Raw genomic sequence first — 24,298 nt, 5'->3', positions numbered from 1 at the left:
AACCACAAGCTACATGGTACAACCCAATGCCTTTATTAAATCTGGATTTTACCTCACATTACTGTAATTGACTTTAATTTTGTTGGCCGTGAAAAAAGAAAATCATTTCATTACTGTTTTTCTTCTTATTCTTCTCCTCCTTCTCCTCCTCCATCTCTACCTCTTCCTCCTTCTCCTTCTTCTTTTTGGCAGTAGCATGATCTTGTAAATTTTAAAAGATTTCCAAGTAGATTGTACCAGGGAGATGTATGAGACAGCAAAAATTCAGAAGCATGGTGCATGGAAAAAGCATGAAGATCCACAGAAGATTATGTTAAGGAGTAAGGATACTTAGAATTTGCTTAATTGGGAGAAGAAGACAATCTTCAGTACTAAATCCAAGCTCCCTGCAGGAGCTTTAAAATGATTTGAGCCTTATTTTTCCCAGAAGGAAACCATACTCTTTGCTCCTGCCGTAACTTTGTGCACTCTTTTTCTCCAAAGAGTACGCTTATGACTCCTCAATACAATAGCAAAACTAAACATGATACAGAGTACTTGCTGAACTTCTGGTGGTAGCCAGGGGGTAACTAGAAATAAAAATAAGTTAAAAGTACATGTAACTGTGAAACAATCTAGCTTCAATATCTAATCTCAACAACAACAACAACAAATTGACCAAAGACCCTCCTATAGAGCCAAACTTGATTCAGTTACAATTCCTTCCTTTTCTCTGATGGAAAAGAAATAGTGAAGAAGAGGGGGAATGGCCAACCAGTAACACTCATGCAGAGGGATAAGAAATTAGCTAACCTAAAAGTTATCCAAACACCAACTTTTACCACACATTAGAAGAAACATACCAGAAAGAAATTCTAAGTAGAAAGATATTTGAAGTGTCACAGACTAGAATGGGAGTCACTATTCCCAAGATTCCAAGGACTACTGATTTCCTGGATAAAGGGACTTAGTGAGATTTTCTAGACAGGCCACTACCCTAGCCCAAGGCCACACCAGAGATACTACTGCCTTTGGATAAAGAATATGTTATCTGGCATCTTCAATCTTGGTAGACAGATTTGTGTAGATCCTGGGGAAAAGGGACTTAGTCACATTGGCAGAGCCTTCTTCCCCATCCCTTCCCCATTTCTTGTTCTCATGCAGTAAGGCCGCTTAGGCTTGCTGACTCCCCTCTGTCTACTTTTATGAGAAGGGGCTGTACGTTTCCAGGACAAGATGCATGTTACATCTCTTAATTTGCCCAACTCTTACTTGAGTAAGAGTACTCCTGTGCTGTGGTCTGTGGACATATTTCTTCCTTTTGTTTTTAAGATTTTACTTTTAAGTAATCCCTACACCCAATTTGGGGCTTGAATTTTCAACCCCAAGATTGAGACCTGCATGCTCTATGGGCTGAGTCAATGAGGCTCCCCTAGACATATTTCTTCCAGTCATTTCTGGCAGTCCATGGTCACTGGAGTCAAGTATTTCTATTCTCTTTCGTCATGGCCTTCCAGATTGTTAGCAGCACATTTCATATACTTATTGTTTACTAGCTGGAGGCTCTTGGACACAGGTTACTCTCCAGTTTCCAATGATACCAAAGAAAGAAAGAAGAAAAACTAATGACATGAACTGACATTTTCTATGCCATTCTGATGGTGGGAATATAAATTAGTCAACAGAAAGAAGCCAGGAGTCGAAAGCAATCATTATAGGGTTAATCTCCTAGGTGTAATGAGGAAATTAACGGAGAGAATAAAGAAATAGAGAAGAAGTGTAATACAAATATAGGGCTAGAAAAATTAGGAATAATTTCTTTTTTTTTTAATTTTTTTTTTTTTAACGTTTATTTATTTTTGGGACAGAAAGAGACAGAGCATGAACGGGGGAGGGGCAGAGAGAGAGGGAGACACAGAATCGGAAACAGGCTCCAGGCTCCGAGCCATCAGCCCAGAGCCCGACGCGGGGCTCGAACTCCCGGACCGCGAGATCGTGACCTGGCTGAAGTCGGACGCTCAACCAACTGCGCCACCCAGGCGCCCCAGGAATAATTTCTTTAATGGAACCACCCCTTTTCTAAGAGCTAGTATTTTATTTGGCACTCCAGAAATTTTCAGGATATTTGTCAAGTATGTATTTTCATACATGTTTTCTAGTGCTTTATTTTCTCTGGTTTAATGATATTTTCCTTGGTGCCTACTTCTAGTTACTTATTTCCATTTTCCACGTAGTTTTTCAAGTTTATTAATTATTTTTTTAAGGTTTACTTATTTTCCAGAGATAGAGTGAGCACATGCACAGGCAGGGAGGTGAGGGGTGATAGGGTGGGGTGAGAGTGGTGGGGGGGGAGGGGCAGAGAGAGGGGAACAGAGGATCTGAATGGGGCTCAGTGTTGGCAGCAGTGAGCCCGATGCGGAGCTCCAACTCACCAACCTGAGATCATGACCCGAGTCAAAGTCAGACAGTTAACTTGACTGAGTCACTCAGGTGCCCCAGGTTTTTTTTTTTTTTTAACTTTAAATAAGATAGTTTTCTTTACTCCTAGTTTAAAGATTTCTCACTAAGAAAATCTCTTTGTCTTCATTGCCTTACCTCTACTGGTGCTTAGACAGAGGTAACAGTACATGAGACAATTAGCTCTTGGACGTGTTTCCTGGAAACACAGGAGGCTTGCCAGGGGTAGAAGGATGGTTTGCTGATTCCAGACGGTGATTACAGAAGGTTACAGAAGGTTACAAATAGATTCAGTTGGAGAAATGTCTCGATGAATTGTTCTTTTAATTTTCTTCAAGCAGGAAGAAAGTAAATTTTGGGGAGCTTTCGATACCATAGATCTAGGTTGAGGCCCAAGAATTTGCGTTTCTAACGAGTGATGCTGGTACTGCTAGTGTGGAGACTACACTTTGAAAACCACAGCTTGATTTCAATGGTCGTGTCAAGGGCTTGCGGAGACAGCACGAGCCATCACACACAGCCCTTGCTCATCAGAGGTACCTACTGCTTTCGTATTTGGTTTTCATCAGCGTGGATGATAAAGAAGAAAGCATAGAACAAAGTTGAAAGCATATACTTAGGTGGATAGAGAATGGCAAGGTAAGGATCTGGAAGGTTTAGTTTTTACTCATATAGTGGGGTGATTTCCTTTTGTTTCAAAGGGTAGAGTGACACCTTCCAATCTTCACGGTGTTTCGGAATCACCTGGAGGGCCCCCAGAGATTCTGATGCAGTAGGTCTGGGGTAGGATCCATGAGCCTGCAAGGTTAGTCGGCATCCTGGATAATTTTGAACCAGTTTGTCTAAGGATTTACACTTTAAATAATAATGATTTTAGAGGCATAAAATAGATGTCCAAGTGGAGTCTTAATCCTATATGTGGGAGAAATCAAAGACCCTATCAGGCAGATTCTTTTTAGTGTTGTACATGGAAGGCTAGGTGTGAGAGCAGGGGGGTTATTATTTTTAGAATAATAAGCAGGGAAGGGAGCAGGTCAGAGACTGACAATGTAGACAGAAGGTACTGAAGACCAAATGAGCTGATCAGCTAAGAGGCTGTGTGTTTTTACTTGTGTGCTCAAGACAATACAGTATTTCCAAATACAATAAGGAAACAACCTGGATGAGGGAGTCCCTTTTACTTTTAAACAGAGAGCTAGCTGAGAAGAGCCTTTCTTTCAAAAGCCAGTTGTGAAAAGACAGAGTAGGAGTGGATGGCAGGAGACCAGGTGGCACACAGGAGTTAGAGCGAGAGTGGGGTTGGAGGTCACTGAGTGTTAAGGACATGTCATCAACCAGGGAGATTGCAGTGGCAACACGCTCATGATATAAAATACTGCAAGAGTAGCCAATGCAGAGCCCAGAAAAAAGCTACCCATACCTGTTCTGTTCAACCACGTTTAAAAAGAATGAAAATGCTACTCTGCATGTGAGTTCATGTAAGAATACATGCATGCGCACGCATGAGTGCACACACGTGTGCGTGCATGCGCGCGTGCGCGCGTGTGTGTGTGTGTGTGTGTGTGTGTGTAAGAGACAGCATGAGCGAGTGAGCGATAGACAGGATGAGTGAAGACATTGGGCCAGTGACAACTTGTTTGAATGTCATCAGTGTGTGTGAGTGTTCAGTTTTCTGATCAGGTATCAGGAGCGTCTAGGAGCGTCTAGGAGCTAATCTCTCCAAACATGTTCAGTTGCATGAATAACAGAAGTAGTGAAGGAAATTGTTGAAAGGTCAGCTTTTAGAAGGAGAAAGGGGGAAAAAAAAGTAATATTCATGTTTCAAAAAAATGTTCTCCCTTCTCTGGAGCAGTGTAGAATGATCCTATTTTTAGTTCTGCCCTGTGCATACGTAGCACGTATGCAAGATTTGATTTTTACAAGGACTTTGTTATGCCATTTAGTTCCCTCCAAACTGCACGCTCATTTGATGTCAAGTCTCTATGTGAACTGCAAGGTCCTTCTTTTTCCTTCTTTACTTGAACCCTATCTTCACAGCCCAGCTCAAGCCCCATCCTTCTTATAAAATTTTCCCTGAAATTACAGGGTTTACTCTCTCTGAATTTAAATCACAGACAAGGATTGCCTTCTTCACATCATCCTGTTCTTTTGAGCTCAAGCATAAAGTGTTTGCCTTTAAGAGATTTCCAATAAATTATTTGTTCACTGAATGAGTAAAGAAAATATAGCTGGAATCCTCCTAATTAGAAACTAATAGAAACTTTTGATTTCCTCCCCAGGAATGGGCCTTGATTGCCGAATCAATCTGCATAAAACCATTCCTCTGGCCACAGTGATTGGTTCAGTTATAGACCCATGGTCCAATCTGACCCAATCAGAAAGAAGTTCAGGACATTTTCTAGTCTATAGTGGGGGAAAAGTCTCTTTATGGGTCCTTTAGTATGCAGGTGTGATGACTGGACCCATTGGAATCAGTTTGCTGATGTCAGGGAAAGCAGTGTGAGGGTAAAGCCAACCCCCAGGAGAAGGCAGAGAGGATCATTCAGAATGTGAGTCAAAAGTCTGATCAAACCACGCTCAAGTCATGGGCACCTTTGGAAGTTTCAGGCCTTTTAGCCAATATATTCCTTTATGATTTAAGTCCAGGAATGAGATTTTTCTGTTACTCATCTGCCTCCCTATTGTTGGTTGAGTTCCCCCTATTTTTAAATCTTTGAGACATAATATGTAATTTGTCTTCTTGCAGCCAAATTCATTTAGGGAAATAGCAGCAGTCTTGGATGGCATTTACCCCTAGTAAGATTGTTATATATTTTTACTCCCCACGCTGATTGTAACCAAAGTCATGTTCACAAGTGGTAAAATGATACATTTGAGAACAGTTTCTACCACAATTTCTGTTCAAGATGATCAGTGTTCTTATGCACTTAGTATTGGTCTAGAGTTCTTTTATTAATTTATATCAAACATTCCCTGAACATTTACATCCATTCCAATTGTGTGTAGATAGCCATGGGGTGTATTTAGGGCTTTGGGAAAGATTAGCTTTTGTTTAACATTCCTCAGTGTTTATGGCAGCACACTAAATGCAGATACCTTTTCGATGAAACTGAAGAGACCCCAGCAGACATATGGATTTGAGCATCTCTGTTGTGTACATTTCTAAGCAACACTGCAGCTGGATATAAAGCCGACAGATTTCTGGATGGATCTCACCATCTTCCGGGCTGTAACAGAATGAAGGAGAAAAGCTGTGAGCATTTCTCAAGATTTCACTCATCAGCCATTTGTCTCAGCTCGGGGGGGCGGGGGGGCGGGGGGGGGGAGGGATGCTCAATAAAGATTCCTTAAAGCCTTGAGTCTAAAATATAGGACTTCCTGCTTTCAAAGCAATGACCAATGTCACAGTTCTTACATAAGCGTCTTTCTGACTAACAGCTCTTAATTTTTTTTCCCCTTCAGCAGCAGATTTCTGCTGGGAGCTTAAAATCATAAATGTTTTAAGTAATTGAAAATATCAGACATTTTTGATTTAACTGTTGAAACAGATTTCCAAAATATATTTAAATCATAAGACTCTTCTAGCCTGCAAGAAGAGATTAAAAACTCTTATTTTTAGAGAAACTAACGGAGAGCTATTCAATTGCCAATTATGAGAGCTCTTTAATATTAAGGCTCTAGAATAATATGATTAGAGAGCCAAGATATCAGTTATTTTTATCAAGGTCTTTTGTCTCAGTCTGAAGAATATTCCTTTATTGTTTGCTATGGTTAATTTACAAAAGGCCAACTGATTTTAGTGAAAACAGAAACATTTTATGAAAAGGAAAAGTGATACAATTCAAATATATGCTTAACAATCTAAAGCTAAATAATTACTGAACTTATGTTGTAAAATTTATTCTAAAGTCCTTGAACCTTTCTCTGTTGCCTATGATAAAATGTATAAATGGGAATATGATAAAACATGGAGGGATCACTTTTATTTTTTTATTTAGGGAACAGTACATTGTCAGAAAAACCCTTTATATGCTGTTACAATTGCATCTGTTGAATAAAGCAATTTAAATAAAAGGGATGAAGTTTAGAGATACATTAGAAATAGAAGGAGCCTAGACATGAGCTCTGTCACATGTCCTAAAGTGTCACCTTCTATCCCTGTTCATTTAAAACGCAGTGAAATCTGATTAAATAATGCAGCATTTGGATTTGATTCCTTTATAAAGTGGTCACTGGCAAAATGTTAGGGGCAATTATCGGAAAAAGAATGATGGCTTGATTTTTTATTTAAGTTCTGGACTCACAGTAAAAAGAGTTTGTATTTACACAGCACTTGACAAGGATAATCAGTTTTCATTTTCAGTACTTATTTAGTAGATGAACCAGCATTTATCTAACTATATGGCTTATGTAACACGGGGAAATGCACCAGGGTTTTGCCTCAGTAGTACTGAGGCCGGCAAAGTTATTCTGTCTTTCCTACGCCACAGCCAAGTGCCTCAGAAGAGCTCACATGCAAAATTCGGCTTTCTCCAGAAAATAAAGGACTATGCTGGTTTCTCATTTGGGTCTCATGGGTCTAGCCCGAGGCCAACACTGGAAACAAGTGTATCTTTTGTGAAAGTCCCAGATTTTCTTCCGGAGCTTTCACCCTTCAGCAGCCCCGGGCTACCTGGGGTTCTTCCCCACTACCCCTCTCCCTGCCCCCAACCACACGTTATATCATCTGCAGCCTTTCAAACTCTCTGTGTTCCATCCCTTCATGGTTCTACTAGATTCTGGAGGAATAATGGGCATTAATGGTTCATATAGTAAAAAACGATTCTGGTGTATTACCCTAAGATGTTGATTTTGACAGAAAAATCTGAAGGTAGTGTCTTATCCCTAAGGCAGCCTAGAGGAAAAATATGTGAAGGCAGGCAGGTCTTTTCTGTGCTCCTTCATCATCCCAAAATAGCTGCCTGTTTTCACCTGTGTATAGCGTTGGCCCTCGTGGCACATACGCAGATTAAAACAAAAGGAACTTATAATAAATCTGTAGTATTTATCGCACATTTGATGTGTGGGACAATTAGTCACTGTAACATCATTTCAAGCCATGGAGTATCCTTATTTTCAGAAGTACAAAACGTGTGCCTAGTACTTAGTTCCAAAAATACGCAAACTCATATATAGGTGACATTTGATGTAACTTAAACAAAGGATTATCATATTAACATATCTTAACCAATATGTTTTTTTTTTTTTTAATTTTTTTTTTTCAACGTTCATTTATTTTTGGGAGAGAGACAGAGCATGAACGGGGGAGGGGCAGAGAGAGAGGGAGACACAGAATCGGAAACAGGCTCCAGGCTCTGAGCCATCAGCCCAGAGCCCGACGCGGGGCTCGAACTCACAGACTGCGAGATCGTGACCTGGCTGAAGTCGGACACTTAACCGACTGCGCCACCCAGGCGCCCCTTAACCAATATGTTTTAATGTTTTTTAAATGTTTTATTATTAATTTTTGAGAGAGAGGCAGAGCATAAGTGGGGGAGGGACAGAGACAGAGGGTAGACACAGAATCTGAAGCAGCTCCAGGCTCGGAGCTGTCAGCCCAGAGCCCAACGCGGGGCTCAAACTCACGAACCGGGAAATCATGACCCGAGCCCAAGTGGGACACTTAACCAACTGAGCCGCCCAGACGTCCCCAAGAACCAGTATGTTTTATTATCTTATAGGTAGATGGTGAGCAATAAAGTAGTGTATTTAGTGCTCCTGAAAAAGGCAAGTCAGGACAGAGATTAAAATGCCTAATTCATAACGTTGCTGCAGATGCCATCTCCTTAAAGCCTCTGTAACCAACGGGGATTCTCAAAACTGTGGAACCATTTGCCCATCCTAGATGGTGCAGGGAAGAACTGAATGGGTGCCACCAGAAATATAATGTGCCTAACAATGATTAATTGATGCTAAGGTTACACTATAAATTTTCTGGTTCAAAAATTCATACATATACTTGCAGAGTATCCTTTAATATCTTGGAAAATTATAGTCAAAGAAAGGAACTAGTTAAAGAGAAGTGGAAAAGTTACTATATTGTTTATGTTGGTGTTTAATGAGATGCCTTGACCAGTTCCATTAGCTTCAGGATTTGTACAATTTGTTCTTCCTGCTTCAGGGCTCTAAGCTGCATTACTGCTGCTGATTATTAAAAGTTCATTAAAGACAAAATGTCAAATGAGTTATAATATGTCTAATGTTATAAGCAGTGGACTGAAATACATTTTGATAAGCATTAAGATCATGTAGGTGGGAGCGCCTGGGTGGCTCAGTCGGTTAAGCATCCGACTTCGGCTCAGGTCATGATCTCATGGCTTGTGAGTTCCAGCCCCGCATCGGGCTCTGTGCTGACAGCTCAGAGCCTGGAGCCTCTTCAGATTCTGTGTCTTTCTCTCTCTCTCTGCCCCTCCCCTGCTCACACTCTGTCTCTCTCTCTCAAAAATAAACATTAAAAAAAAAAGATCATGTAGGTTATTTTCCTAATAAATGAACAATGAAGTTATAACAGAGAAAATGCAGGAAAAGCCAAGAAAACAGCAATGTGAAAGCTTGAAACTTTCTAAGGATAAATTAGAAGACCGAAGGAATAACTTACATTCAGACAGAATTAGGCCTATGACTTTTCCTCAAGCAACTGGAAGCAACTTAACGTGGAAGTAACTTTACCACGTATTATTACTTAAGCTTAGTCTACATGGATTCACTCTTATTAATATCAAGTTTAAGTCTAAGAGAGTCACCTTTGTGGTGGTGCCCGTTTAATTTAGTCAAAGACATTTTACAGGTTTGTGACTAGGCTGTGCTTATTTATTTATTTTTCTATTGAGCATAAATCAAGAGCCAACCTGATAATTTTGATTAATAGAAAGTCTTAGTTTTAATGGGCGAACATCCTAAAAATTAACTTCAATGATAGTCAGTGACTTGGAGCTCCAATTGAAGTTAAATAATGAATCTTTCCATCAACTCCTGAAGGATGAGAATCAAGATTTAATGTCATAATCATATGACTTAAGAAGCCTGAACTGGTATAGTAATGGGGGATTTAGATACAGATTTTGCCTGAGATGCCCCTTGATAATGGAAGTGTGGATATACTCTGTGAATATTCTTATTTGATAACTAAAAAAGTAGTATGATACACACCCACCTGAACGGCTAAAATTAAAAAAGCCTGAAAATGCCGAACGTTGCTGATCATGCGAAGCAACAGGGACTCTCCAGACATTGTTGATGTGAGTTAAAACAGTACAATTGCTTCAAAAAGAGTTAAGGAAGTTTCTTATGAAACTAAACATATACCTACTTGTGACCTGGCAATCCATTTCTAGGTATTTAACAAAAGAAATGAAAACATATTCACAAAAAGATCTCTATAAGACTGTTCATAGTAATTTTATTTAGGATACCTAAAAACTGCAAATAACCCATGTGTCTGTCAAGAGGACAGTGAATAAGAAACTAGTTATATTCTTACAGTAGAGTGATGCTCAACAATTCAAAGGAGTAAACTCTTGACACACAGAGCAACATGAATGAATCACAAACACATGAACACATTTATATGAAGTTCTAGAAGAGATAAAACTGTTAGTGATAAATAGTAGAATAATGGTAAGGAGGGGATTTGGGAAGGAGCATGCAGAGAAGGAGCTTTCTGGGGCGAGGGTAATATTCCATATCTAGACAGAGGTTTGAGTTACATGGGTGTATACATTTGGCAAAACTTACTGAATGGTACGCTTAATATCTGTATATTTGATTATATGCAAGTTTTACTTAAAAAATAAGAGCCATCAGCAATTATTGATAATTAATGATATGCATGCCGAATTATTTAGGTATAAAATTTACTGATATCTGCAGCTTCAGAAAAATAATACGGATTGCTGGTTGGCTAGAGGGATGGACAGACAGACAAAGCAAGTATACTAGAATGTTAATTGTAGAATCTAGGTGATGGGCATTTACTTGGTGTCCAAGGATTTATGGTTCCCCAAATAATTACATGGTCTAAATTGAACAAATCAACTGAGAAGCTTAACGACTAGTAAGGTCAAGTTCAGGAGTGAACATACTGGGGATTTTAGTTATGAAATGCTCTGGCCCTGCATCGGTCTGCTCTTTTATCGAGGTTGCCAGACTTTTGGTGTTCCATGCAACTGCTAAGAGCTTTTTAAAAACCAGCAAAATGTTTGTTGTTTTGAAAGTTTGTCCCTCATGTGATGGTTTACATATTTAGTTGAAGGCAGCAAGACATTAAAAAAGGAGAATGGGTCTAGAGTCAGAAAACTCAGCTCTAAATATAGACATTGCTGCTTAGAACAGTAATCCCTGGAAAATCATGTTAACTTCTCTGAGACTCAGTTTCCTCTGCTGTGAAACAGGGATAACAACTATTGGTGATTAAAGTAGTATCTCAAGGTTGTTGCAAGGATCAAATGAGATCATGTGTGGGAAACCCAGTAAAAATGGTGAAGGATTGTTAGAAGTTGGCTGCAATCCATCTTAACACATCAAAGTTGTGTTTACTTAGCTTTATGCTTGAGTGTGGTCTTCAGTTTTAAAAATTATCTGCTCTTCTGTGACATTGTTTATTTGCTTAGAGTTCCCCAGTATGGGTTTTGGTTAAATAAACACGCCATTAGGCTGAGAAAAAGAGGTGTGACCCCATAGACAGCCCCCCCCTCAGCATTTCACGGACTTGGGTGAGGCAGAACACTTGGGGTTTGTCAGCTCCCGGAGACAGAAACCAGAACTTCTGCTGCAGCAGATACAGCCAAGTTTCTCCTTTCAGAATCAATTCTGTTGTCGGCTATTAGGCGAAATGGCAAGACAAGACTCAGGAAGCCAAAGGGCATGTAGGAAGGGAATGATATCCTCTCTTTATTTTTCAGAGCAAATAGCTAGGGAGGAAGAGGATTCACCGACTTGACCCAAGGATAGTGAGCTCCAAACGTCTGTCAGTAACCACCCGCCCCCCCGCTTTCCCCCAGTGATTTCCTCTCAGATGGATGCCACTCACAACAGTATACCCCAGTTCTGTGTCAAATGCAGGGACAGCTTTGAGTCCTGCCTTCATATATTTTCCGTAAAGGAGAGGTCTCAAGGTGGCTTCATAGTTTAAGTAACCAATGGATAATTACAGGGCAGAGAAGGAAAATGTGTGTGTGTGTGTGTGTATGTATGTGTGTCTCAGTTATGCTAGGTTTCAAATTCTTTTTATCATTTTTTAATGGTTATTATTAACTATTTTTGAGACAGAGAGACAGAGTGTGAACAGGGGAGGGGCAAAGACAGAGGGAGACAGAATACAAAGTAGGCTCCAGGCTCTGAGCTGTCAGCACAGAGCCGGATACGGGGATCAAACTCACAAACTGTGGAGGTCATGACCTGAGCTGAAGTTGGGCAACCCAGGGGGCTCCATACATTTCAAATTCTTAAAAAAATTGTTTTAAATGTTTTTATTTATCTCTGAAGGAGAGAGAAACGGAGCATGAGCAGGGGAAGAGCAGAGAGAGAGGGAGACACAGAATCCAAAGCAGGCTCCAGGCTCTGAGCTGTCAGCACAGAGCTCGATGCAGGGCTCTAACTCATGAACTGTAGATCATGACCTGAGCCGAAGTCAGATGCTCAACCAACTGAGCCACCCAGGTGCCCCAGGTTTAAAATTCTTAAACATAATTACAGGCTCTAGCCAAGTTCAAAAACATGGAATTGATGCTAGATACCTACTAAGTGACTACACTCTTTGAAAAAAAATTTTTTTTAATGTTTATTTTTGAGAGACAGAGAATGTGAGCAGGGGAGGGGTAAAGAGAGAGGGAGGCACAGGAGCCGGAGCAGGCTCCAGGCTCTGAGCTGTCAGCACAGAGCCCGACGTGGGGCTCCAACTCACAAACCATGAAGTTGGATGCTTAACCTATTTAGCCACCCAGGTGCCCCATGACTATACTGTTTTATACCAAAATAAGCGCTGCAATTAAAAGAGAAGCCCAGTTAATCAGGAGAACAGAAACCAGACATTTTTTCAAGGTATCTATATATATAATAGTTGACTCTCCCTATAGTCTCCATTTTTCTCATAATCTTTCTTTAGTGAGTTTTCATGAAACGTGTTTTTGGTGGCAACCTCTTCTATGTTCTTCATAGAGAGTCATGACAAGTTTGGTTCCTCCAGGAACCTCTGAAGAAGTAATTGCAGTAACTCCGTCACTTGCCAGCACGTCCTCGCATGGGAACATAGAGTTCCATGACTGCCTCGAGGGTCCCTGAACAAGAGCTGGGATCAGACTCTGCCCTGAAGCCATTCAGGTTCAGTCAGAAATGAAACCTGACTTTAACAAAGGAGTGAAACTGGAAACACACCTGAATTATCTGTGGGTGGCTTCTTCAGGTGCCTTTATGCAAAGCATCGGGGCCCAGAGGGGCCAGCACCTTTCATGATCTAGGGCCACATTCTGGTCTTCATCTCCCTGTGGCTTTTGGTTTGCCCTCTGGCAGGACTTTGACATTTCCCCATGCAGCAGAAGGGAGCTTGGATAAATAATGGGTAGCATTACTGGGGCATCTTATTCACTTTTTTCCCATTTAAAGAGTAAAAAACCATATTTAAACATTTAAACAATATCCATCAGCTTCCTGACATGATACTGATACTGAAGACTAAAAATATTACAATGAATTATAAACAATCTTTTATTTATTTTAAATGTTACTGTTTAAGGCATTACTGGGGAGGTTGGGAAGAGGTGATGACTTTTGTGGCGATTCTGAATGGACTTTGTGGGCATTTCTCCGGACATTAGAGGATGAAGGAGTTAATGGGGTGCACATTATGATTTCCTTTGCTTGATACTTGAGACTTATGTTTATTGATACAGGGAAAGCTAATATTTATAAAGCAATATTTCTTCACTCTCCAAAATGAAGTATCTTTCTTATTCTGTCTTGGTCTGCTTCCCCACCCTTTCTCCTTTCTGGCTTGAGAATCTCTTGGAATTTCCTTTTTTTTTTTTTTCCCCTGATTCTCTCAATGTTTTTCTCTTTATGGTCTCTGGTTGGGAGACATGGGGTCTGCAAATAGCTCTTTAGGTCCTGGCCTACTGGATCTTGTGATTCTTTTTTTGTTTTTTAAGTTTTCGAGAGAGAGTGAGAGAGAAAGAACGGGGGAGGGGCAGAGAGAGAGGGAGGGAGAGAGAGAAACTTAAGCAGGCTCCATGTCCAACTTGGAGCCCAAAGCAGGGCTAGATCTCATGACCCTGAGATCATGACTTGAGCCAAAATCAAGAGTCAAATGCTTAACTGATTGAGCCACCCAAGTGCCGTCTTGTCATTCTTACAGCTAGCAGAGAGAGGTCTGTGGCTGTTAGAGTCTGAGTCCTGGATTCCTGAATCTCTGCTGGGATGGCAATCAGTACCACGGACATTATTACAACATAGCCCTATCCCACCGACTATAGCCAGGATCTGTTTATTTGTAAATATATATGCATATATATGTGTATATATTTATATTTAAATAAGTGTATTACGTTTTTACATTGCATTTGGAAAATATTTTCTGCATTGAAAATCAAGATTTTTATGGTCTAATGTTTATTGTTTTTATCTGATACCAATGATCTTCAAAGGTCGATTATCATGTGTTACACTAGAAAGAATTCAGCTCATTAATTTTCATTATATTCAAAGTCTGGGTCATTAATTGCAGCTTGCAGTTAACTCCTGCTTTTATCTGCTGGAGTTTTAGGGCTCAGCATATTAAACTCTTGGTTTATCTAAATGGTATTTAGCCCTTCATTCTTAATCATGTCATTAATTTATGTGATGTCATATTTCTCTTTAGCTAAAGCCATAGGCTTCATCGATATTGCCAAAATAATAACGCAGTTTTAAAACAACCTCCAATATGAGCTGACCAAATTTAACTCCTTCAGTTTATCCAAAAGAGAGTTTTTGATTAAAAAAAAAGGCCTCATCTCATTTATCTGTAACAGCACAAGATGGTGATCAATACTTGAATAATGAGTGATGACATATCAGTTGTATAGTTATAGGGTAACGATCAAATCCATTGTGGTTGTCAGTGCCAATGGTTTCCTCTGACATGTGAGGAGCTGTTTATCTAGGGCAAGGGTCTGAATGGTGACAGAAGGCCATGAGAGTCCAATATGATCTGCATGAGGCCTGAATTATTTTTTTTAGCCTCATAAAAGTATTAAGCCAGAAAGGCTATTTGGAGAGGGTTGAGGCAGAGGGTAGAGATTTGGCATTTCTGGCATCTATTTATCATATTAATAACAACAGCATTCTGCTGTGTGCTAGCACTTTGGGTTAGCCCTCTAGTTCATTCCCTCGTTTACAGGAAGGATTTTGAGAAGCGTTGGGATTATTATAATTTTTTTTTTTTTTTTAGCATTTTGCAGTTTACTTTTTCAGCTTCAGACTCCTACCCAACACTAGAGGTTCTTTAAATATTATGTTTAAGAGGATTCTGTGGGGTTATTCTGTGTTTCTATTGGCATGCAATGATAATTTATGGGCTTTTTTTTGCATAGCTCTCAAAAGAAGACACTTCATGTCAAAATGGCATTGTGCATTTCTAGACGGGTGTAATAGCTACTTTGTACAAAAACAGGCAAAAGCTTTATGCAAACAGAAGAGACCAGTATCAGTATAAATGGAAAATATCATATCCCACCGTTTTTCCAAAATTGTCAAAGCTTATGTTATTTATCTCTATAACTTCCAACACTGAACAGATTGTCTAATATCTAGCAGGTTCTCAATTAAACAGTTCCCCAAAGTGGCTTTGAACAATAGTGCCTCTATGACGTAAGGAGTCAGAAGGCTGGGGTAATGGTGTTGGTTCAGCCTTTGTCATTAGAGATCAGTTTCCGAAGAGTTTCTTTTCTTGTAGCCCTTGTTTTTTTTTCTTTAAGCTCTTCTATAAAAGTAACACATGCTAGCAGACATTTTATGTAGATAAGAAAAAAGAGGAAAAGAGAACTTAAACCAATGCCAGAGTTATCCATTATTATCATTTTGGTCTATTTCCTTCCAGACTGATACCCTCAGGAGCAAGAAGTTTATCCATTATTGCTGGTTCTCAAGCCCATAGCATAGTGCCTGGTTCGTTGAGGGCTCTCAGTTCATGTTTTTTGAAATGAATCAAACTGAAGGTTTAAGGCTGACCCAATGTATGAGTCCATGTGACCGATCTAGTGGTCTCAGAGGGGCAAGGCTAGTAACCTTGGAGTATTCAAGTCAGTGAAGCAAAGCAGTGGTAATGTGAGCACAGGAGGAAGGGATCCACTTTGCTGCAGTAATTCACATTTTCTCAAAGAAGGAAAAAAGATGAACTGAAGGCCCCTTCCCATCTTCCACATGAGGCCATAAGTGGGTTGAGGTTTATATCTTGATTTCATTACTTATAACTGTGCGAACTTGGGCAGTGTCTCAAATTCTTACTACCTGAAATACTGAATTAGGACAGTAAGACCTACTTCATACATTATTGAAAATATTGAAGTCAAGTCATATATGGGAATTATGTGATTGTAACAAGCCCAAACGAATGGGCGAAGAAGTGTTCCCGGGAAGCAATTCTGCACATTGTGCCTAGACATCCTCACACCTTTGTCACAGGCTTTCTTCTTACTTAACTATTAGTTCAAATAATATTTGTTGATTTCCCATTATTCACAAAGGGTGATTCTGGGGGAAAAAGAGGAAAGTACTGTGTTATTTTTTCTGGAGTCATTTTTTTCAGAGTTCATAGAAACTTCCGTTATTATCCTAGGGTGTTTTTATTTGATGATAACATGCTATAAAGTCTCCTCAGAGACAACTTAATTTTTCCAAACAGTGATAGAAAACTTGTACCCTTTTATTCCTTCCTTGATGTGGTATCATTTTACTGCCATCTAGTTTTCAACTAAATGGCTCCAGCGTGGAGATCTACATATAATTTCCCCCTTCCTTCTTAATGATGAAGTATAATGTTCCATTAGGTGAGACAGAAGGAAAAGAACTCTGCCCCTCTGCCAGTAGTTGTAGCTCAAGAACAAAAATAACTCTTCCAGACAGACAGACATATGGGCGGGAGGAGATAGTGGTTAACAAATGTTTAGGTCAGTCTCTTCAATAAAGGCATTGCTTTTGATTTTCAGAAAAGCATAGATTATGTAAGATCATTGGCCTTAGCTAGGGAAAAAAGAGTGCGTGAACTTCACTCAGAAAGGGCTTGAGGGCAGGAATACGCTTTGTGAATTTTTGGCATTTGGTTCAGCATTAGCGACATATGACTTAACTGACCTTTCCCGGGAGTTTACCATGTGTCAGATACCATGCTGAGCAGCTACATCTCACTTAATTCTCACAGTAACTTTATGAAGTACTTACTACCCTTATCTTTGATTTACAGAGTAAAGGAAATGAGGCTTAACAGAGGCCATGGGACTTCCTCGAGGTCACACCGATAGTAAGGACGGTGGTAAGACTCAAACCTGTATTTTTGCTTTTAAGCTGCTATGTAATTTTACTAGAACACAGTGCTCAGGAACCGAACTGTATGTATATGTTTGTTCATTCACCTCATGCACAGTTACGGAGAGTACAGTTTATGCAAACACTATGCTAGGAATGAAATAATCATTTTTTTCTTTTCGTTTGTTGAGCTCCTAAATTATTGTGGCTTGAAAGTCCGCCGTACTCCTAGTTCCTCCATTTTTTCCATTTATAACAAGTGCACACTGGTATTCTCTGGGGAGCTCAGGAATACATAAGACAAAGGGAGCATAAGTGTGCAACACAGGAGGCACACCAGGCTCGTGCAAGCTGGTATTTGTGGGGGAGTGAGGAAAACTGCCAACGAGAACAGAGTGCCCCCCAGGCCCCAGGGACTCCTCCATCTAAGCAGAGTAATGGGAGTGGGAAAAGGGCATGGCGAGGACTGGGCATAGATTCCTCTTTCTAGCTCTTTGTGCCTTTTCTGCATGCACATTGGATGTGGGAAGGCACCATTGATGCTGTTCATGGGCCATCATTATTCTCTGTGTTGTTCAAAGAGAGGCAAAAAGAATCCAGGATGCAACAGAGAGGTCTCTTTTTTGTCACTTTACTGGGAATGTCAGAGTTCTCTGTACAACAGGAGAAATGAATGCTATAAATTATTTGCAAAGCATTTTAGAACAAAGGAGATAAATATATGAACACGAATGCATGACATGATTGCTGGCTAATAGCTCAGCTGGAGTTAAAGCATAAGCGTTTTTGAATGTTACACAAGTGGTCTTCAAACTTTGTGCATCATGCATCTGTATCAATAACGAAATTAAACATGAACTCCTAGTTAGTACACAACGTGCATGTGTTGATAAATTATACATAAACAATAACGCATATTAGGTATATACAGTGCACAAAAATTGACATTAGAAATGGAGACTATGAAGTATAAAGTTACAATATTTCCTTTCACATTATCTGCACATGTCACTTTGACATCCACAGGCTTTAGTAGGAGGCTCTCAAGTTTTAATGAGCATTGGAATCACCTGAAAGTCTTGTTAAACCACAGAACCCTGGGCTCTGTTCCTCGAGTTTCCAGTTCAGTGGGTCTGGTCTGGGGTCTGGTTATTCGATTTCTAATAAGTTCCCAGCTGATTCAGGAACCACACTTTGTGAAGCAATGGGGTAGCTTGTTACAGCCATACCCTTTAGGGAAGGCATCCAGCATCCAAGAAAAGAAGTAATAATGCCAGCATTCCAGTGGTAAGGCTGATATTTAAAGCAGGTGACCCTATGGAGCATCCCCAAATCATTTGCACAGCTGCAAATCTGACTCTGTTATGCAAAAGAGTAGCTTCAGGAAAAGTCCCAGTACATTCCAGGCACTTGGAAAGAAAAATGTTTTTAGATAACATCCAGGATACACGTTAGGGAAATCTTAGCAAGTAGATCCAAATATGCACACCTTAGCTCAAACTTCAGCAGATGGAAGACCATGGGAGGTTCTAGGACCACAGTGATATGGCATCCCGCAGCACAAGCGCCCCTGGGAAGTCAAGCATTGCTTGGCAATTCTTCTGAGAGGCCTCCTGTAGGGTGTGCATTCAAGTTGCAAATCCTATTTCGTTGGCGCTCCAGGTTTTACTGGGCAAGGTTTTATCCTAATTTTAAAAACATCTTGTTTTATCAATTTTACTTCGTTGTGGCCTTCTTTCATTTCCTGTCCTATAACTCATGTCACAACACCCTTAGAATGAACTGACACCTTACTGCAAATCAAAGGAAAAGCAGCAACACCCACGTTACAAATTTGTACATGAGTTAACAAAGAGCCCCGCAAAGTGGGTCCACTGGAAAGTGGCACTGTTCCAGGCAAGGGCAAGGGCAAGGGCAAGAACAATAAACTGAGAGGCTCTCTGACTCCTGTTCTGAACAAGTCACTTACAGGGGTGCTCATTTCGAAGCAAGTGGGAAAGAGAGAGAATGCATAAAGGCATAGTCTAGCCCACGCTACTAAAATTCCAGACATCCATAACAGATACCCGGTATGCCTACAGCTAACAAAAATCACTTGGAGGATGTGAGGCTGCAACATCGTCTAGAGACTGCAGTCTCAATGAGCAGGTATAAAGACGGCTCCTGTCTGTCTTTGTTAAAGGTAAAAATCCTTGTTCTCTTCGGACCTGCTGTAAAGAGCACCTGTACCGGGGGTGGGAAACGTCGTTCAGCAGAGTGTAAACAGGGAAATTGGGAAAGATGATCTAGGCAGGAAATGAAAGAATAATAGAAAAGAGCCTGGTTGACAGTAAAACAGAGGGAAAGGACCAATAGGGGACAAATCTGCGTGGGTACGTGTGGGAACTTAATTGCGTTTCACTAGTGGAAGGTTCCACATGCTGGATGCCAAAAGTGCCATGAAACGTGCTAGGGAATACAGCCCGTTTTTCCCAAAGATTGAAGTTGGGCAGGAATTAATTTCTATTCGGTTTTTACACTATCATTTCTCTTTGTCTTGTTTCTGTTTTTGTTTCTAAACACTGCAGTTTCACTTCTTTAAAGAATGTCATTTCTTTTCCAAGTTGACTACTTGGACTACTGTGTGCTTAAGTTAACTTCCAAAACATGAATATGTGAGGTCTCCAAACAATATACACAAATTCATTTCCTTCTACTTGAGTTATGGAAGGCAGTTTCCTTTGCAATTTAAACATGTAGTCTAATTAAAGATACAAATCTTGAAATGTTGTTTTTCTCTCTCCGCTCTGTCCTTGCTTTTATACACACACGCATACATTCACACAGACACAGACAGGCACACACATACACACAAACACAGACAATTTTTTTTTTAGGTCAAGCACACAGTGTTCTACCAGAAAGGAATAATGTCAAATAAAAATAATAGCAGGGATAAAGAAAAATAATCACTCTGTCTACGTGGAGCTAAGAGGAAGACTTAGAAAACAAAGAATAAAAGCTTGGTCTTTTTTTTTTTTTAACTTATCACTATATCATAAACATTTCCCCATTTTAAATAATTTCAACGTGGTAATGTGGAGGAAAAAAATAGCAACTCACAGAAGAGGAAATATGAAAGGCTAATAAATACGTGAAAAAATACTTGACCTAATTAGTAATCAGGAAAATGCAAATTTTTTAAATCAGCAAGATACATTATTTCATTCCATTAGATTAGAAAAATAGGTCTGAAAATGCCAAGTGTTTAAGAGGACATTGGGTAACGTATCAATGCAAAGATCAACCGATAAAAGCAATGGAGAACAACTTGAAATGTCAAGTACTATGAGAGCTGTGCACCTTTAAGATCTACCACTCCTGTGTCTATCCTCCAGACTCCAGTTCAATAGCATTTCCTGTGCTAATGGAAACATTCTGTGCTGAAAGGTATGATAGCTCCTAGTTTCATGTGGCTATTGAGCGCTTGAAATTGGCTACTGTGACTAAGGAACTGTGGTTTTTATTTTAATTATGTAAGTTTAAATTTCTGTGTCTCTAGAAATATATACGTAGGCCAATTTTAACATAGAATTACCAGAACAGGCTGTATTCATTTTTTTGACATTTTGCTAATTTATAGTTTGTACAATTCTATATTTCCATGTGTTTTTTTCAACCACGAGCAGAGTTGACTATTTTCCCTCATGTTTGCTTCTGCCAACTGTCCGTCCATACCCATTGCCTATTTTCAGCTAAAGTCTCTGCTCTAAATCCCAGGTAATATTTATCTTTTTTCTTCTGGTGCTGCTTCCTAGCAATTTTATACACTCCTTGATTTCTTTTAGTTTGTATCCTCTAAAACTTCAGAACAATTTTTTCCCATTGTATTTTTTTTTTCAACGTTTATTTATTTTTGGGACAGAGAGAGACAGAGCATGAACGGGGGAGGGGCAGAGAGAGAGGGAGACACAGAATCGGAAACAGGCTCCAGGCTCTGAGCCATCAGCCCAGAGCCTGATGAGGGGCTCGAACCCACAGACCGCGAGATCGTGACCTGGCTCAAGTCGGACGCTTAACCGACTGCGCCACCCAGGCGCCCCTCAGGCAATGTGTTTAAAAAAATTTTTTTTTAATGTTTATTTATTTTTGAGACAGGGAGAGACAGAGTGTGAGCATGGGAAGGGCAGAGAGACAGGGAGACACAGAATCTGAAGCAGGCTCCAGACTCTGAGTGATTAGCACAGAGCCTGATGCGGGGCTTGAACTCATGAACCGCTAGATCACGACCTGAGCCAAAGTCAGACACTTACCTGACTGAGCCACCCAGGCACCTCAGGCAATGCTGTTAACTAAGGCTCTTGGAGAATTCAATCCTACTATTTTCCATGTCTCTTGCACCTTTGCAAGATTCTTTCCTTGTGTGTTTCACAATTTAAGCTTGTGACCTCATATTCAGCAGGACTTTCTCTGTAGATATCTGAGATGTGTTGCTCTTGAGCTACAATGGCAGGGTAAAGCATGGTTATAATTTCTTAGAAGGCCAAATCAAGTGATCTCTTTGTGCTGGTTGTACATTTCCCCTGGATTCCCTTTTCACTAAACATGTAGCCCTTTGAAATTCTTGGTTTGTATCAGAAGCTCAACCAGAAAACCAGTGGATGGTTTGAGGAGTATTTCTTTACATATTCCTTATTACAAAGGTATGAGGAGCAAATGGGAGTCACAGCAACTTGAAGCTGGTCACATGGTGCTGTCACCACTGAGGAACGAGGGCGGAGAGATGTTCCTGGGACCCAAGGGGAGAGAGTTGTATATGTCGGACACCCATGGGACATAACCACTTCAAAGGGATTGCGCAGGGAGGGAAACAGGAAAATAAATATGCTGACCTCACTCTTCTCCTTCCTTCCCAACTCCTTCCTTATTGGCTAAGCCCAGCTGGAAGCCAGAGGAGAAGGGAGCCCAGTGATACAAGGTGGAGGTGGGTGAAAAGTCGATCTGGAGGGGCAAGGAACAGACAGCCAGCACAGGACTTCATGGGAGTATCTCACCTCTAATTCCTGTCCCCACATGGCCTTCCGACTGGAAGCTCACCAGTAATGGAGCCAGCAAATTCCTTCAGGGAAGCCATTGGATCAGTCCATGCTGCCTACCACTTGGCTTTTTATTCCCTCTTCAGTAAAATTTTTTTTAAATATTTATTTGAGAGAGAGAGAGAGAGAGAGAGAGAGAAAGAGAGAAAGGGAAATGGAGTGCCAGAGGGGGAGGGGGCAGAAAGAGAGGAAGACACAGAATCTGAAGCAGGCTCCAGGCTTTGAGCTGTCAGCACAGAGCCCAACGCAGGGCTCAAACCCACAAACTGTGAGATCATGACCAGAGCTGAAGTCGGACACTTAACCGATGAGCCACCCAGGTGCCCCTATTCCCCCTTCATGTTTGACTTTAGGGACTTCTCTTTCCTGCAAGATGAGTTACACATTTAAAAGGGTGTTTGCTTGTTGTAGCTTACACAACTTAGTTGTCTTGTATGCCCTTAGAGTTTTCTAACCAAGTGTATGGCCAGAAGTGAAACACACAAATTATCCTGCCCAATCTGACACAGACTCTCTGATGTAGATATCCTTGATATTTTAAAGATGGAGAAAGATGAGGATGGGTTACTTTCACATGGATCACAGAACTATTAAGCTGGGACTGGAATACTGCCTCCAAAGTCCAGGCTTTTAATACTGACTACACTAAACACTGAATGCAGGCGTGCTGTGTGCCTGCTGTTTTGGTGGGGGAATAAAGTAAAGAAGGAAGGAAGGAAGGAAGGAAGGAAGGAAGGAAGGAAGGAAGGAAGGAAAGAAGGAAAGGAGGGAGGGACGGAGGGAGGAAGGAAGGAAGGAAGGAAGGAAGGAAGGAAGGAAGGAAGGAAACAGTAACAAATTCAAGCAATATTAGGTCATCTGTGAGATTAACAATGAAGCTCCAAAAAGAAAAGAAAAGATAAATAGGCTAAAACACAAAAACACCAGAAATTCCTTAATAAAAGGACTGGCATTAAAGTATTACAGATTGCAGGTGTGAATCCGATGTGGTTTATTCCACAGAAACTATCATTAAGAGAGGAAAAAAGTTAAGTCTTGATCATTTATTTTCCTTTGGATCATACAAGACCATGAAATAAAAAATTCTGATTTCAGATTATCTGAGCATTTACAACTGTACCATGACCATGTTGTTTCAAAACAGAATCAAAAGCCTCCGAGTAAATGAAATGGTTCATGCACATCAATGAAAGAAGAAAGCAACATTTAAAAGTCCAGAAAACCCTCAATTTGAATTCAGAAGCAGGTGTTAGGAGTCGATGTGGAGCACAAAGAACAAATTCTATTTCCAGATTATGTCAAATCAGGTCAAATAATTTCTTCCCATGTAGAAGAAATTAAAAGTGAATATATGTTAGGTATATTGGGTCATTTTTATTCCAAAACTTTTGTTTTATAAAAACAAAAAATTCTGCTTTGTTGAGAAATTAGCAAAGACAAAGGAGAAAAAAAAAGGATATGCAGTAGCACATATCCTCCTTGAAAGGCTAAATAATCAAGCAAATGTCAGAGGTAGCAAATATAGCCTAAAAACTGGATGATTTTGGAAAGATGTTCAGATAATATTACTGCCTTTGAAAGAAATAATCACAATTAATAGAAAAAAGGGAGTTAAAAAAAGAAAAAAAATAGGAATTTTTCTTAATGTGTACATTTTAACATATCATTTTGGAAACTTTTTTATTGGGTAAATGTATCTGGATTGCTTACATTAGACCACATTATCAACATTTTTTGATCACCGTGAAGCACATTTTATTGAATGTTGGGGTAATTTGTTTTAGAATATACCTTGAAAGTAAGGAAACAGAATTTTGTAGATAAGAGATAAAGGGATGCTTTAATTTTTCAAAACTATTTGAAAAAAGGTTCATACCCAGATTCTAATTAACGAGGAAGGGTCAAGTTTGTCAGGTATCAAACATGGAGTTGGGTACTGTTTGGGGTTCACTGATAAGCTTAATCTAAGGATGTCAGGTTAGCAAATACATTTCTAAAAGAAAGTACATTTGAACTAGATGATACCTAATTGGAATACTAGAAAAACTGTCTTAAAATTTAAAAAGTAAAAGATTTTAATGTTTTTTTTTTCATGTTTATGTATTTATTTTGAGAGAGAGAGAGAAAGAGCACAAGCAGGAGAGGGGCAGAGAGAGAGCAGGAGAGAGAGAATCCCAAGCAGGCTCTGCACTGTCAGGGTGGAGCCCAAAGTGGGGCTCAATCCCACAAACTGAGAGATCATGACCTGAGCTGGA

At 40.0% G+C, this 24,298-nt stretch overlaps 1 protein-coding gene across 2 annotated transcripts in view; it reads right to left on the bottom strand.

Annotated features, from left to right (window-relative positions):
- Positions 1-24,298, bottom strand: part of RGS7BP (regulator of G protein signaling 7 binding protein) — a 102,639-nt gene that overhangs the window by 34,712 nt on the left and 43,629 nt on the right. The window contains exon 3 of one of the 2 annotated variants that reach the window (XM_047066750.1): positions 5,533-5,663. In XM_047066750.1, the coding sequence (XP_046922706.1) occupies positions 5,533-5,663 (131 nt within the window). Of the gene's footprint in view, positions 1-5,532; positions 5,664-24,298 lie in introns of those variants that run through there. The other variant, XM_047066824.1, reaches the window with a different exon arrangement.

The sequence above is a fragment of the Lynx rufus genome, unplaced genomic scaffold (assembly GCF_022079265.1).
Source record: "Lynx rufus isolate CCGP_SWC_20201006 ecotype Redwood Valley unplaced genomic scaffold, mLynRuf1.p SCAF_1, whole genome shotgun sequence".
NCBI classification, from domain to species: domain Eukaryota; kingdom Metazoa; phylum Chordata; class Mammalia; order Carnivora; family Felidae; genus Lynx; species Lynx rufus.
Note: the sequence above shows the minus strand (reverse complement) of the source record. Positions and strands in the feature narration are given on the sequence as shown.